This window comes from Engystomops pustulosus, chromosome 8 (genome assembly GCF_040894005.1).
Source record: "Engystomops pustulosus chromosome 8, aEngPut4.maternal, whole genome shotgun sequence".
In the NCBI taxonomy this organism is placed as follows: domain Eukaryota; kingdom Metazoa; phylum Chordata; class Amphibia; order Anura; family Leptodactylidae; genus Engystomops; species Engystomops pustulosus.
Window position 1 is genome coordinate 100,460,687 of NC_092418.1, and position 15,422 is coordinate 100,476,108.

General features: G+C 44.7%; 1 protein-coding gene across 10 annotated transcripts in view; it reads left to right on the top strand.

Moving 5' to 3' along the window:
- Positions 1-6,429: 6,429 nt before the first annotated feature.
- Positions 6,430-15,422, top strand: part of BIN1 (bridging integrator 1) — a 98,755-nt gene continuing 89,762 nt past the window's right edge. For 3 of the 10 annotated variants that reach the window (XM_072122016.1, XM_072122022.1, XM_072122019.1), the window contains exon 1: positions 6,433-6,743. In XM_072122016.1, the coding sequence (XP_071978117.1) occupies positions 6,663-6,743 (81 nt within the window). In that variant the 5' untranslated portion in view covers positions 6,433-6,662. Of the gene's footprint in view, positions 6,744-15,422 lie in introns of all 10 variants that reach the window. The other 7 variants (XM_072122012.1, XM_072122014.1, XM_072122017.1 and 4 more) reach the window with 4 other exon arrangements.

Genomic DNA, 15,422 nt, shown 5'->3' on the forward strand with positions numbered 1-15,422 from the left:
GCTGGCCGTCGGGCAACCCGATGGATTCGGACAACGCGCTGGATTTACATTTAGAAATGTGTCGCAAGACACGCACTTACATGCACCGGGAAGAAGAATGTGAACTCTGGCGGACCTCGGCGCGAAAGCGACGGATGCAGGAACTCGGGCGCACGATCTTAGTGAATCGCGGCAGACCCGAATCCTCGTCGGACAACGCACCGCGGGATCGCGACAGGACCGGGTAAGTAAATCTGCCCCATAGATTAATAGATGGATATAGAAAGATACATATAGATAGATAATAGATATATAGATCCCGGAGGACGATGTGTATGTGAGTGTCAGTATTTTTAGCCGGGGTGTCGCTGTCATATAGTGACTACCCCCCTGTTGCCTCAGTTGACCTCGGCCGTACACCTGTTCTGGAGCTGTGTGTGGGGGGCACCTGTTCAGTGTGTGACCCCCATCCCCCCCACCATCCTCCTCTGAATGTCAGACTCTTCTATCTTCCTGAAGTGCAGCTTCTAGCAACTTAAAGGAATCTTCCACCTTTTACCACTAGTCCCACCGTTTCTTTCCTTCGATTCCCGGATACAATGTAACGATTCTGTATTGTTGTGTTGCTGCCTATCAGATTTTTCTCATTCTGTGCATATTTCAGATAAGGATCCTGTGTATTAATATTAACCCCGCAGTGTCCTGTGGATGGAATCCAGTCCTTGGACTTTGCTCCACTAGGGATTTCTGACTTCTCCTGGTTAAAGGAAAACTACAGCGGAGCTTGACCTGAGCTGAAAGAGCAGAGTCCCCCTCTCCCATACGCCGGACAGTCACACATTGGGTCATGGTCCCACCTGCAGCTTTTAAAGCCACATCATGCCCTGCTCTGTGCTTTCACTTTAAAGGACACCTGTCATCAGGTCTGTGTCACTATTTCTGTCACCTCTACCTGTTGGAGCAGCTCACAAGGATCCCATCACAGCCTTTATCTAGTCACTTCATACATTAATCATTATAAAATCATCTTTTCTTTATTATGTAAATGAGGCTGGTCACATGGTCAGAGGCAGTGATGTCACCCGTTCCCCCTCCCCTCTCCTCCCCCTGCTCATGTCTGTGTGTAATGTATAGTAAAGCATTGCTGGGGTCTGTGCTGCACCTGCTGACATGCTGCATCCTCCTAATACACAGAGGCACAGACATCAGCTACACAAGTACCTGACATGTTCTGCTATAACATGGCTGCCTGGAGCTGTTGTATCTCTCCTATACACACACACAGGCTGCAGGGGACGCCAGCACCAGTAAGCATATGGAGGAGCCATTACACCATTATACCTCACACCATTATACCGGCTGTCAGTCAAGTGTATAGGAGTATCTCATACACACACAGACTGCAGGGGACGCCAGCACCAGGAAGCATATGGAGGAGCCATTACACCATTATACCTCACACCATTATACAGGCTGTCAGTCATGTGTATAGGAGTATCTCATACACACAGGCTGCAGGGGGTGCCAGCACCAGGGAGCACATAGCCTTTATCTAGTCACTTCATACATTAATCATTATAAAATCATATTTTCTTTATTATGTAAATGAGGCTGGTCACATGGTCAGAGGCAGTGATGTCACCCCTGTTACCCCTCCCCTTTCCTCCCCCTGCTCATGTCTGTGTGTAATGTATAGTAAAGCATTGCTGGGGTCTGTGCTGCACCTGCTGACATGCTGCATCCTCCTAATACACAGAGGCACAGACATCAGCTACACAAGTACCTGACATGTTCTGCTATAACATGGCTGCCTGGAGCTGTTGTATCTCTCCTATACACACACAGGCTGCAGGGGACGCCAGCACCAGTAAGCATATGGAGGAGCCATTACACCATTATACCTCACACCATTATACAGGCTGTCAGTCAAGTGTATAGGAGTATCTCATACACACACAGACTGCAGGGGACGCCAGCACCAGGAAGCATATGGAGGAGCCATTACACCATTATACCTCACACCATTATACAGGCTGTCAGTCATGTGTATAGGAGTATCTCATACACACAGGCTGCAGGGGGCGCCAGCACCAGGAAGTATATGGAGGAGCCATTACACCATTATACCTCACACCATTATACAGGCTGTCAGTCATGTGTATAGGAGTATCTCATACACAAAGGCTGGAGCATCCGCCACCACCAGGAAGCACATGGAGGAGCCATTACAACATTATACCTCACACCATTATACAGGCTGTAAGTCATGTGTATAGGAGTATCTGATATACACACAGGCTGCAGGGGGCGTGGCCAGCACCAGGAAGCATATAGAGGAGCCATTACACCATTATACCTCACATCATTATACAGGCTGTCAGTCATGTGTATAGGAGTATCTCATACACAAAGGCTGCAGGGGGCGCCAGCACCAGGGAGCACATGGAGGAGCCATTACAACATTATACCTCACACCATTATACAGGCTGTAAGTCATGTGTATAGGAGTATCACATACACACACAGGCTGCAGGGGGCGTGGCCAGCACCAGGAAGCATATAGAGGAGGCATTACACCATTATACCTCACATCATTATACAGGCTGTCAGTCATGTGTATAGGAGTATCTCATACACACAGGCTGCAGGGGGCGCCAGCACCAGGGAGCACATGGAGGAGCCATTACACCATTATACCTCACATCATTATACAGGCTGTCAGTCATGTGTATAGGAGTATCACATACACACACAGGCTGCAGGGGGCGCCAGCACCAGGGAGCACATGGAGGAGCCATTACACCATCATACCTCACACCATTATATAGGCTGTCAGTCATGTGTATAGGAGTATCTGATATACACACAGGCTGCAGGGGGCGTGGCCAGCACCAGGAAGCATATAGAGGAGCCATTACACCATTATACCTCACATCATTATACAGGCTGTCAGTCATGTGTATAGGAGTATCTCATACACACACAGGCTGCAGGGGGCGCCAGCACCAGGAAGTATATGGAGGAGACATTACACCATTATACCTCACATCATTATACAGGCTGTCAGTCATGTGTATAGGAGTATCACATACACACACAGGCTGCAGGGGGCGCCAGCACCAGGGAGCACATGGAGGAGCCATTACACCATCATACCTCACACCATTATATAGGCTGTCAGTCATGTGTATAGGAGTATCTCATACACACACAGGCTGCAGGGGGCCCCAGCACCAGGAATCTCATGGAGGAGCCATTACACCATTATACCTCACATCATTATACAGGCTGTCAGTCATGTGTATAGGAGTATCTCATACACACAGGCTGCAGGGGACGCCAGCACCAGGGAGCACATGGAGGAGCCATTACACCATTATACCTCACATCATTATACAGGCGGTCAGTCATGTGTATAGGAGTATCTCATACACACACAGGCTGCAGGGGGCCCCAGCACCAGGAATCTCATGGAGGATCCATTACACCATTATACATCATTATATCATCAGTGGATGTGTCCAGAGTGAGAGACGTTCCTTGTGTCTGCTTATTGATGGGAGATCCTTAATAAATAACTGAATATAAATCAGTATGACTATTATTATATAAATGAATAATTGGATTACTAGACAGATCTTTGTACCTACAAGATTCATCCACAGAGAACCCAAATACTTGTCCTAATGCAGATGGTACAGGCCACATGGGGCAGCATTCACAAGGCACTTCCCCCTTTCAGAAATTGTTACTTATTGTTACTTATAATTATTCATACAGCGAAAAAGATCAGTGTTTCAGAACCCCCAGTATAGATGGGTCAATCTGTAACCTGTTACCCCTAACCCCCTAATCTTCATGGGGCTGCAAACGCTCTGTTTAAAATGAAAGGACCTAACTGTTCATAGAGATGGGATAGAACGCTGTCCTGCACATGGGGAAGGAATATGCAAATTAGGCTCCCATTTCCCAGGGCAGGAGAAAGTAAAAACTTTACTTGTCCCAAATTATTAACCTTAAAAAATGGGTGTGATTGGGGTGGGATAAAGGTGGGGTTATCAAATTCTGATGAATTTACCATCTTTCAGACCAAAAGCTTAGTGTAATTTAGTCCAGACCTCAGATGAGTCTGAGCTTTTCATTTATACTGAGGTCTGCACCAGGACAACAAGTCATCAAAACCAGTGCGAAAATCTACGGAATTTGTGAGGTTAAAAATAAGAAACTAAACCGAAACTTCTAATGTTTGTGGAATGTGGGAAAACCAGCAAAATATCCGGTGTATATTGCAAAATTGTGACTTCCACTTTCCCCTTTTTAGCTTTGCTGATGTATATTTTTCTTTCATTTTCTGAAGAAATAGTAAAAACTGTCTATAAATGCATCAGATTATCAGAACAGCTAGAGATGAGCGGAACCAATTGTTCATAGATCCGCATCGGCCAGTTTTCCAAATTTATTCGGACGAACCGAGTTGCACTAAATATTCTAGAAATTGGTATAAAACTCTCTAGTCCTCGTCAACCGCGTCCCAAGTTCTAAACCTAATGAAAAATTTTGTACAAAATGAAAGAAACAAGACATGAGCTTTATAAACCTCTGTATATATAAGCAAAAAAAAAACAACAGAGCAACTTTTCAGCTTCTCATACTGAAGCCTTTGTCATGCAAGTAGTGGATGTATGACAAAGGAATATATATAACATGTGTTTTATTGACATCACAAAAATGAAAATATATATGTATATAGTAGTTATATAGAGGGCAGTAATATTGTAGTTATATTCTTGTACATAGGGGGCAGTATTATAGTAGTTATATTCTTGTACATAGGGGGCAGCATTATAGTAGTTATATTCTTGTACATAGGGGGCAGTATTATAGTAGTTATATTCCTGTACATAGGGGGCAGTATTATAGTAGTTATATTCCTGTACATAGGGGGCAGTATTATAGTAGTTATATTCTTGTACATAGGGGGTGGTATTATAGTAGTTATATTCCTGTACATAGGGGGCAGTATTATAGTAGTTATATTCTTGTACATAGGGGGCAGTAATATTGTAGTTATATTCTTGTACATAGGGGGCAGTATTATAGTAGTTATATTCCTGTACATAGGGGGCAGTATTATAGTAGTTATATTCTTGTACATAGGGGGCAGTATTATAGTAGTTATATTCTTGTACATAGGGGGCAGTATTATAGTAGTTATATTCTTGTACATAGGGGGCAGTATTATAGTAGTTATATTCTTGTACATAGGGGGCAGTATTATAGTAGTTATATTCTTGTACATAGGGGGCAGCATTATAGTAGTTATATTCCTGTACATAGGGGGCAGTATTATAGTAGTTATATTCTTGTACATAGGGGGCAGTATTATAGTAGTTATATTCCTGTACATAGGGGGCAGTATTATAGTAGTTATATTCTTGTACATAGGGGGCAGTATTATAGTAGTTATATTCTTGTACATAGGGGGCAGCATTATAGTAGTTATATTCCTGTACATAGGGGGCAGTATTATAGTAGTTATATTTTTGTACATAGGGGGCAGTATTATAGTAGTTATATTCCTGTACATAGGAGCAGTATTATAGTAGTTATATTCTTGTACATAGGGGGCAGTATTATAGTAGTTATATTCTTGTACATAGAGGGCAGTATTATAGTAGTTATATTCCTGTACATAGGAGGCAGTATTATAGTAGTTATATTCTTGTACATAGGGGGCAGTATTATAGTAGTTATATTCTTGTACATAGGGGGCAGTATTATAGTAGTTATATTCTTGTACATAGGGGGCAGTATTATAGTAGTTATATTCCTGTACATAGGGGGCAGTATTATAGTAGTTATATTCCTGTACATAGGGGGCAGTATTATAGTAGTTATATTCTTGCACTTAGCAGTAGTATTATAGTAGTTATATTCTTGCACTTAGCAGTAGTATTATAGTAGTTGTACTCCTGTACATTAGTCACTTGTATTGTATTCACTTTCTTGTATATAGGGGGCAGTATTGCAACATCATTAATTTCTCCTTGTAGAATTGAGTAATTAAGCAGAAGTTCCATGGGAATGTTAGGAATATCGCACGCTGCAGCTTGTCTTACACGTTGTGGCTTCTGGGATGTAGAATATGGATAAGTTGTACTTAAACCGGTTATCTGGTGGGTAACAGATGGCCCCTATGGATTTAGATTACTGGACATTAATGTTACTTGTGTCTTTATTGTAGAATCTTTGACAAAATGTTTACAATTTATTTAAAATAAAAAGTGTAATAATCTCCCCTATTATATTTCCCCCTTGCTTTAGTATAATGTACAGGGCAGCACAATGCCTGGCGATGGATTCCTGTATTGGGAGGTGGTGAGGACCTCCCTTCTCCTCTAGGTCCTGCCTGATGTATGTTTGTACAGTCCCCTCCACCCTCCTGATCCTGGCACAGCAGATGGCTGGATGTGTCACTGTGACACTGCAGAGCCTGCATACACCTCTGCCTCCCTTCCAGCTCTGCCCCTTTAAGGAGTTCCTAGCTGCTGTGTGCACTGTCTCTTTAAAAGGCTGTCCCAGCAGCCAGGAGGGGGGTGTATAGCCATTGTTTCTGCCAAAGGTTTTTTTTTTTCCTCTCTCTCTGATCTGATTATTTTAACTCCAGTTAAAGGAAAGGCAAGATGGCTGAGATGGGGAAGGGAGTCTCTGCAGGGAAGATAGCCAGCAATGTGCAGAAGAAGCTGACCAGGGCACAGGAGAAGGTAAGGCTGCCATGGGGGAGGTGGGTAAGGAGGGCAGGGGGATGGCTGACAGCTCCTGCATAGAGTGTCAGCTCTGCAGTGTAATGTAAGGGGACATGATCTGCAGCTCTGCTCTATAAATCTACATATTCTGCAGCAGAAGGTGTAATGTGTGGCTCCTGCTGTGCCAGGGGCTGGGCACAGGCTGCTTGGATGTATGTGCAGGGGCTGCAGGCACTGGCAGCTCCTCCATAGAGTGTCAGCTCTGCGTAGCAATGTCATGCAGTACCCTGCTCCCCCCATGTAGCCAGTCCTGGGGGGCTCAGCTCTGCATGGAAGTAATATGGAATGTAATTTACTATGATGTTATGTAAGGAGGCAGCACTTTGCACCCCCTGATCTCCAGGTATTAGCTGTAATCCTCCTCCCTGCTCTGGAGCAGCTCGGGAAGACGATTGCAATGGAGGGAAGGATGTGACACTATGGAGCATGGGCTGTCATTGAATGGTGGGGAAATCGATGTGACAGCAGAGGAGGTTTCCTGCAGAGGAGCAGCAGCAGTGACCTGCATGGGCCGAGCAGCAGATCCCTGTGTATGGATGTCTATACACTGTGTGTGTTCTGCTACAATGTAACATTTGTCTCAATGAAGTTTCCTTGTTTTGTAAATAATGATACAATAATCTTACAGTTTCCTGGGAAGGAGGGGGAGGGGGAGTTTGTGGATTTAGGAGACTGTGCTGTTACCTCTTGTTGTGATTTCAGGGTAATTATCAGTAATGATATGGTGGGGTCCCTGTGCTAATAATAGGGTGCTCAGGGCCCTGCCTGTGCCTAGTATGTGTATGTATCATTTAGTATCTGTGATGGCAATGCTGTCACCTTAAAGGGGTTTTATTAATAGTTGGACTTTTGTGGATCCAGTTTAGGTGTATAGGAGGGTGTAACCTGCACCCCCTCTTCTGTGTTCCCCCCTGTAGCTCGATTCCTTTTATATAGACCCCTGTATATCCTCCTGTCATTATGCAGCCCCTACAGAATATGTCACCACTATAATATATAACCTCATGCTCCTAGTGGGGGTGCGGGCCTGTGGAGCCAACAGGGGCCATGAAAAGGGCTAAACAATATATGGCCTGATTCTGAATTGGGGTGCTGCAGCTCTTGAAGTGGAGATCACCCCTGTTTTTGGTGTCTTCTGAACTGGATATTAAATGTTGGTTATATATAACATCTTGGTACCATGTTACTTTTTTCCAGCTTCCCTCTTTAATTTGCTCGGCTGGTCCAGGTACATGGATTGCCCAATGCTGGGACCCTACATAGAGGTACATGGAGTCCCTATGCTTCTGTATTTTGGAACTGTATGGGACACCATGGAAGAGGATATATTGTTTCCTTATGGATTTCATATGATTATATGTATCACATCAGAGGGACATGATGTACAGTTTATGTATAATATGGGACGTGTATAATGGAATCACATGTCGCTTGCTCCTTAATGTACCTATGTAATATCCTATAGCCGCCCTGTATAGCGCCTCTATCTTCATGTACATAATGTGCAGATATAAAATATACAAGCCCTGCCTTGTGGAAATACAGGACTAGAGATACAGGTGCTGGAGGTCAGAGGTCACTGCTGGAATTTGGAGAGGTTTCCCATGTAGATTATTGATTATACTAATGTTATTATAGTCCTGATAACATAATGTGCAGCAGGCAGGTGTGACATTATACAGCAGGAGTTACAGTATAAGGTGTTTGGGAGGACCACCCCCCCATATCTCCCCCATCAGACCTCCTATATCTGGATTCAGCCCCTTGATTGATATACAACAGCAGGAGACATGTGTGCAGCTAGTGGATCAGAGGTCACAGCTGGTTTTGGAGACTTGGATCATTCTGGACACTTGATACTGGTCTATATTTAACCTATGAGTTGCTGTGTTACAGAGGGTCTTGTGCTGGAGGTGCAGAGGAATCCTTAGTCTGAATGAGACCAAAGCTTCCTGCGCTAAGCTCTAAATGAGAAGTTTCATCCAGACGTGGAGATCCTGTGCCATTGTTGTCCCCCTCCCTCCTGGGGAGACAGGAATATTTAATATAATGGATCATTTCCTGCTGCTATTTGGGTTAGTTGTCACATGACTGTGCACCTGACAACCTATACCTGGAGAGTGACAACCTGCTGACAGAGCAGAATAGTTGTCATGGAAATAGCGACCTTGTGTTGTTACAATGTATAAACGTTACTGTAACACTAAAGACCAAGAACCCATCAGAAGTTGTGACCATGTAGCCAGTCTTATGTATTGTCCCTGGAGGGATGTGTACTCAGACCTTTATGTATGTTGTTAGTAGCAGCAGGACTGTGATATATGGATTTATATTCCAAAATTGTAGCTACACCAAGTGCACTGGGGGTGTCCTCACACTGCTGTGCTCTGTGCTCTTTGCAGCTAGTGTTATGTATTGTCCCTGGAGAGATGAGTAATCATACCTCACACTGCTGTGCTCTGTGCTCTCTGCAGCCAGTGTTATGTATTGTCCCTGGAGAGATGTGCAATCAGACCTCACACTGCTGTGCTCTGTGCTCTTTGCAGCTAGTGTTATGTATTGTCCCTGGAGCGATGTGTTATAAGACATTTGTGTATGTTGTTAGTAGCAGCAGGACTGTGAAATATGGATTTATATTACAGAATGATAACTTCTACAAGTGCACTGGGGATGTGTCCTCACACTGCTGTGTTCTGAGCTTATTGTATTAACGCTTAATGCTGCCTGATTCTCTTTAAAGTGATGACCCCTTATTATAGTGTAAATACCACACATAGCAGGAATGAGCCCTTTATTCTGGCTGAAACTGCCTATAGGCTGCAGTGTTATATCCCCCCAGGGTGCACAGCTCTGCCCCTTACAGCTGCGCCCCTGCTCTTCTCATGTTTGGAAGCTGATTTTATCTTCCTTGACCTCTGACCTTGTTTTCCAACTTTTTGATCTTAAAACTTTTTTTGTGTGACTTTCCCAAGATTCCCAGGGGAAAACGGTTTATTGGCACAAAGTCTTTGTCATAAAATTCACAGCGCTCCCGGAATATCAAAGAGCGGGTGGTGGCAATCTGGTCACAGCCACATCAGTCGCCGCTCACATGTAGCCGCCCCCCTCCGCTCCTCCAAATTATGAGAAAGTAATAGAATGGAATATAGCAGTGGGAGACAAGAAGTCACTGGGAGATTGAAGGCTGAGGAGTGTGGGAACCAGTCAGCAGCTAGCCAACGAGGCTGGGGAGTGTGGGAACCAGTCAGCAGCTAGCTAACGAGGCTGGGCAGTGTGGGAACCAGTCAGCAGCTAGCCACGAATATCAGGGAGTGTGGGAACCAGTCAGCAGCTAGCCACGTATATCAGGGAGTGTGGGAACGAGTCAGCAGCTAACCACTGATATTGGGGAGTGTGGGAACCAGTCAGCAGCTAGCCACTTATATCAGCAAGTGTGGGAACCAGTCAGCAGCTAGCCACCAATATTGGAGAGTGGCTAACCATCGAGGCCGGAGAATCTGAGAACCAGTCATCGGCTAACCACCAATATCGGGGAGTGTGGGAACCAGTCAGCAGCTAGTCACCAATATCTGGGAGTGGCTAACCATCGAGGCCGGCGATTGTGGGAATCTGTCATCAGCTAGCCAACGAGCAGCAAGCCACCAATATCGGGGAGTGTGGGAACTAGTCATTGAATCATTTGCCACATTTCTGATTCTGGAAAAGCTGGGTGAGAACCAATAGGTGATGTCACTGTAGTTGTCACCCAAGAGGGCGCCACAGAATTGGGAAACACGGGGTGACAACCCATAGAGGTTATTAACAATAGTAATAAATATTCATGACTTTGATGGCTAGTTATGTACATCTGAGATTTGTGCAGTTATGCAGCAGGATATCCAGAGTTCTGTATCCCATATATTACATAACACTGTCATAAGGAGCCCTAATAATACTCCTATACAACACTCAAAGAACAATCATTATCCAAATAGTATATTCCTGGACATACTGTATGTGATGGGAAAGGGCTTCCTGTTACTCGGAGGAGTGGGAATGCTGACTGTCACTTCTCAGTCTGGATGATGTCACAGTAGATACATAATGTCAGATGGTGAGAGGGGGGGGGGTATCCTTGGGGGGTCACCTTTGAACCCTAGGAACAATCCGGGCTATTTACGGCCATGGAATCCCTTACTCTCCACCATAGGATCCAGTTGCTCCTCCAGCAGGTGACGGGTTTAAAGCACAGAGGCCCCTTTAAAAATAATGAGTGGCCTCCCATGTGGTTACATCTCATCCACCGCGTCACATTGTGTTCCTACATCACAGATAATTGCTCCAAATCCCAAAGGGCAAGTCCAATTGTCATGGCGATCTACATGGAAACATCTATTTCTCATATCTACATTATATATTATAGAATATCTGTCTATCTCATAGATATTAGTGGTACAATCTTGCTGGGTTGTGAAGTTCGGTAATTGTCGTATGATTTGACTTTATAGGTCGGTTCTATTGCGGCATCTATAGATCCATGAAACCCTATACAATACTCTGGGGCCCAGGAGCTTCCAGCTGTAGATCTGTTACAGTGGGTCAGGATCCGGCTGGCGCTCAGTTCTGCCACCTTTGTCCAGTAACATTTCCTGTCTTTTCTCTAAAACAGCAGTTTTTGCCCCAGACACAACATTCCTGATGTATCCCGATGTGCTCGGATACCACAGAATATTCCCTGCGCTGGTCAGACATGGGGGGGGGATCAGATGGCGCTCTTATTACTCAGCACCCTGTGCACCGCTGACTTTTCGTTTCAGTGTGTTGACCGGACAGGATCTACAGAACCTTCCATGAGGGAAGAAATCCATATTTAGAAATGCTTGTCCTCAGATAATTGTTGTTTGTGTTTTCTCTATCAGTCACATCGTAGAATTTCTCCTAAATATGGTGAAGTCATATGGTGAGTCGTAACAATACCGGTCAGTCAAGGGGAGAAGAATCCAAAACTTAAAGGAAGAGGCTATAGAGGGGGGGTCTGTGGGTACGGCTCAGTCCTGGTTTATGTATGGGACTATAGAATGGTCCATGGTAAGATCCAGTAACCTGACATCCTAAATAGGAGGTTCTCTAGGAATCGTTCCCCTCCCCACATTGTTGCGGCACAGATATTTGCGCCTCTATGACATCAGCAGTGGACATCGGGGTGAGGGGTCAGGATTGGAAGTGACATCATAAGATGAAGAGTGAGAGCGCAGACTGGATGCAATCACTGCACATCGATACATTGTTACAAATCCACATGGATAATTCAGGCAAAAGTATCGCTGGTGGGTGGCGGATGCTGATATACGGAGTATGAAATGCTACCATGTGACCGGCATCTTATGTGTAGGACACAAACAATAAACTGATCTTTGGGGCCCAGTAGCCTATAAATTGGCTGATCTTAACCTTCCAGCATAAAATTAGCACCTGGGCTTTTCAAAATTTTCTAGTGGACTTGTGCTATACTTCTCCCACCTCCTTCACTTTCTGGATTTCAGGTTTACGATTGTATAGACATCAGTGTTTTGCCTCCATTATAGACCATTGGATAAAGTCTACATTTTATATGATTTCTGGATAGTATATAAGGTGGACGGGGACAATCTTGGGGGCTCGTCCGGGATGACAGTGACACATATGTGCACTAAGCCCCTGCACAAAAGTTTAGAGTGATTTCAAGAAGAAAGCTCTATGGCCTCTTCCTTTAAGTCTTGGATTCTTCTCCCCTTGACTGACTGGTAGGTAACAGTTTTCCCTACAGGCAAGTGCTATGTTCATATTTGGGCAGGGCCAAAATATGAACAAAGCACTTCCCAGTAGGGAAAACTGTGACACCTTGTATCTTGTTAAAGGGAAGTGGCCAACAATGACCAAGCTGGATTCCAAAAATGATGGAAAGTACCTGAGGTTTTCTCCTGATGTTTCACTTCAATGATGGTCACTGTTTAGGATTTGTTTTCAGTGATGTTTTGTGTGATATGTGACCCTGAGTATGAGGAGGAATAGATTAGACCTAACTCTGACCCATCCTAAGAGTTCACCCACATAGTCCTGCCTACTGGTCATCTCTTTGGTGTCTGAGGATCTTCCCTTGTCTTCCTGGCATTCTCTCCTCTCCTGCTGGTCCTGGGGTCACAGTCCAGGTCATGGTCCCCCCAGTCCCACCCCTCATGCCAGAGACAATGATTACCAAGTGCACCTCAGAATCTGTATCCTAGATCTGTGCTGGGTTGCAGATGCTGTTTCGGTTGTGGACTTTGTCCTGGCAATTTCCTTCTGTCTTCTGGATAATCGCTTAAAAGGCAATTCCTTTAGTTCAGTCTTCCCTTAGTGATATTCTCCAAGTGACTGGTTGCCAAGCTATTAGCACTATTGTATACAAGATTAGGACTGCTGTGATGGAATGGGACGAGAGATGAGCGGATCATTCAAGATTCGATCCGTAGAAGCCTCATATTATTTGATTTTGGTCCTAAATCTATTCAGTCCAAACCAATGTTGCTTTAATTGTTCTGGAAATTGGTATGCAAGTCCCTTTAGTTCTGTAAGACACTGATTTCTGAGAAAAAGGTCAAATCTTTAAATTCTAGCAAATTGTTACATTTTCCGTTTTCACATAAATGATAATAGCGGAACCAGTAACGGTCCATGGAAATCAATGGTCCCTTTAACTGATGTTTTAGACGTTATTATCTTATGTTACTAAATAGATTGTCTCATCTCATCGTCTATGACTCTCAGCCCCTCTTATTCTGTCATTTCATTCCTATCCTATGGACAATCCCTTTAAGGAGAGCGCAGGGGAGAAAGGGCTTTCCATTGTGTGCTCTCTGCTTCCCTCAAGAGAAATATTTGCCATAAATATCTGTGTTGCCTAAAATACTCCAAAATTCCTCTTCTGTCACTAACACTTGATGCATGTGAGGTCCCCGCGGGCTCCGCTCACGTATCTGCTGCCCGTGACCCCTTCCTGCTCTGAGAACCTGCTCTTCTTCCTCTGTGTCAGACATTGGGGGTCATTTACTAAGGGCCTGAATCGCTTTTTTGAGTCCGGTTTTCCGAAAATAACCGATTTGCACCGGATTTGTCCCGGGTTTTTGGCGCACGCAATCGGATTGTGGTGCATCGGCGCCAGCATGCACGCAACGGAAATGGGGGGGGAGGGGGCTTGGCCATCGCAAAACCCGACAGATTAGGAAAAACCGTGAAATTTTTTTAAAAAAATGTGTCGCTTAACTGCGCCGAGGGTAGGACGGTGAACTTCAGTGAACTCCGACGGACTTCAGCGCAGCAGCGACACCTGGTGGACATCGGGTGCACTACCTTAGTGAATCGGCACAGAGAAAGCGCCGCTGGATCGCGAATGGACCGGGTAAGTAAATGAACCCCATTGTGCAGCAGTTTTTATGATCTTCCCACTGGTGCGCAAGAGATTCTGACCTATAAGCAATTTTTGCGCAGCGCTCATACACCGGACTGTAATCTATGCCAGGTCCAGCTATTTCATGTATAACCAAAACCTAACATTGGCGGCAGAGAGCACAGAGCACAGCAGTGTAAGAAAACGCTTCCAGTGCACTACAAATCCTATGATATATATCCATTTTTCCAAATCCGGCTACTAACAAGATGCACAAAGGTCTGATGACACATCTCTCCAGGGACAGTAATACTGGCTGCAATCTCTATGCTCACACCTGCTGACAGGTTCCCTTTAGAGGGGTTTTATATGAATTTACAGAAGTTTCTCATAGTAATCCATTTTGAAATGACTGTTCCCATTGGCTTGTAGGTCACATGACCTCATGGCAGAGATCGGGGACATGAGTCTCCCATTCACATCTCCGAGTGATCTCTTGTCTACTTTTTCTGTCCTTTGCGAGCATCACATGAGAATGTGGAGCAGCTGCTGGTAATGAAGCCCCACGTCACCGCGTCGCCCTCCCGTGCAGCTGTCACATGGCAGGAGATATCACTGCTACTCTCATACGTGACACCCACCAGCCCCAGGGCTTATAGCGGGGAGCAAAAGCACCCGGGTTTGCGGATTCTGGTGTCAGGGACTCATTTTTTGTTTACATTTTCCAAATCCTGTTCTATGCTATCTTGGTAAGAAGTGGTCAAGACCCCCCCCCCCATCCCCAGCCCAAAATAAACCCCCCCATACAGCTGCTACCCCCTCATAATCTCCTTCAAAATAGTGACAGGGTCTGAACAGGTGTCGAGCTTAACCTCTCCATGTAACACAGTCTCATTACCCAAAAGCCTCACACAGAACAGCTGAGAGTAATGAGTATAACTGAGCCGCATTGTCATACTGATAATGGGGGGCTGTTCACTAACAAGGGGGTCAGAGGGCAACTGCAGACAACCTGGGCATTAACATCAATGGTTCAATTATCATTCCTAATGGATTGTAAAGATTTTAAGAACTTAGTTGTACATCAAGTTATAGTAAAGTCTCCTACCTACAAAAATATAACTATAATATAACTATAATACTGCCCCCTATGTACAGGTATATAACTACTATAATACTGCCCCCTATGTACAAGAATATAACTACTATAATACTGCCCCCTATGTACAAGAATATAACTACCATAATACTGC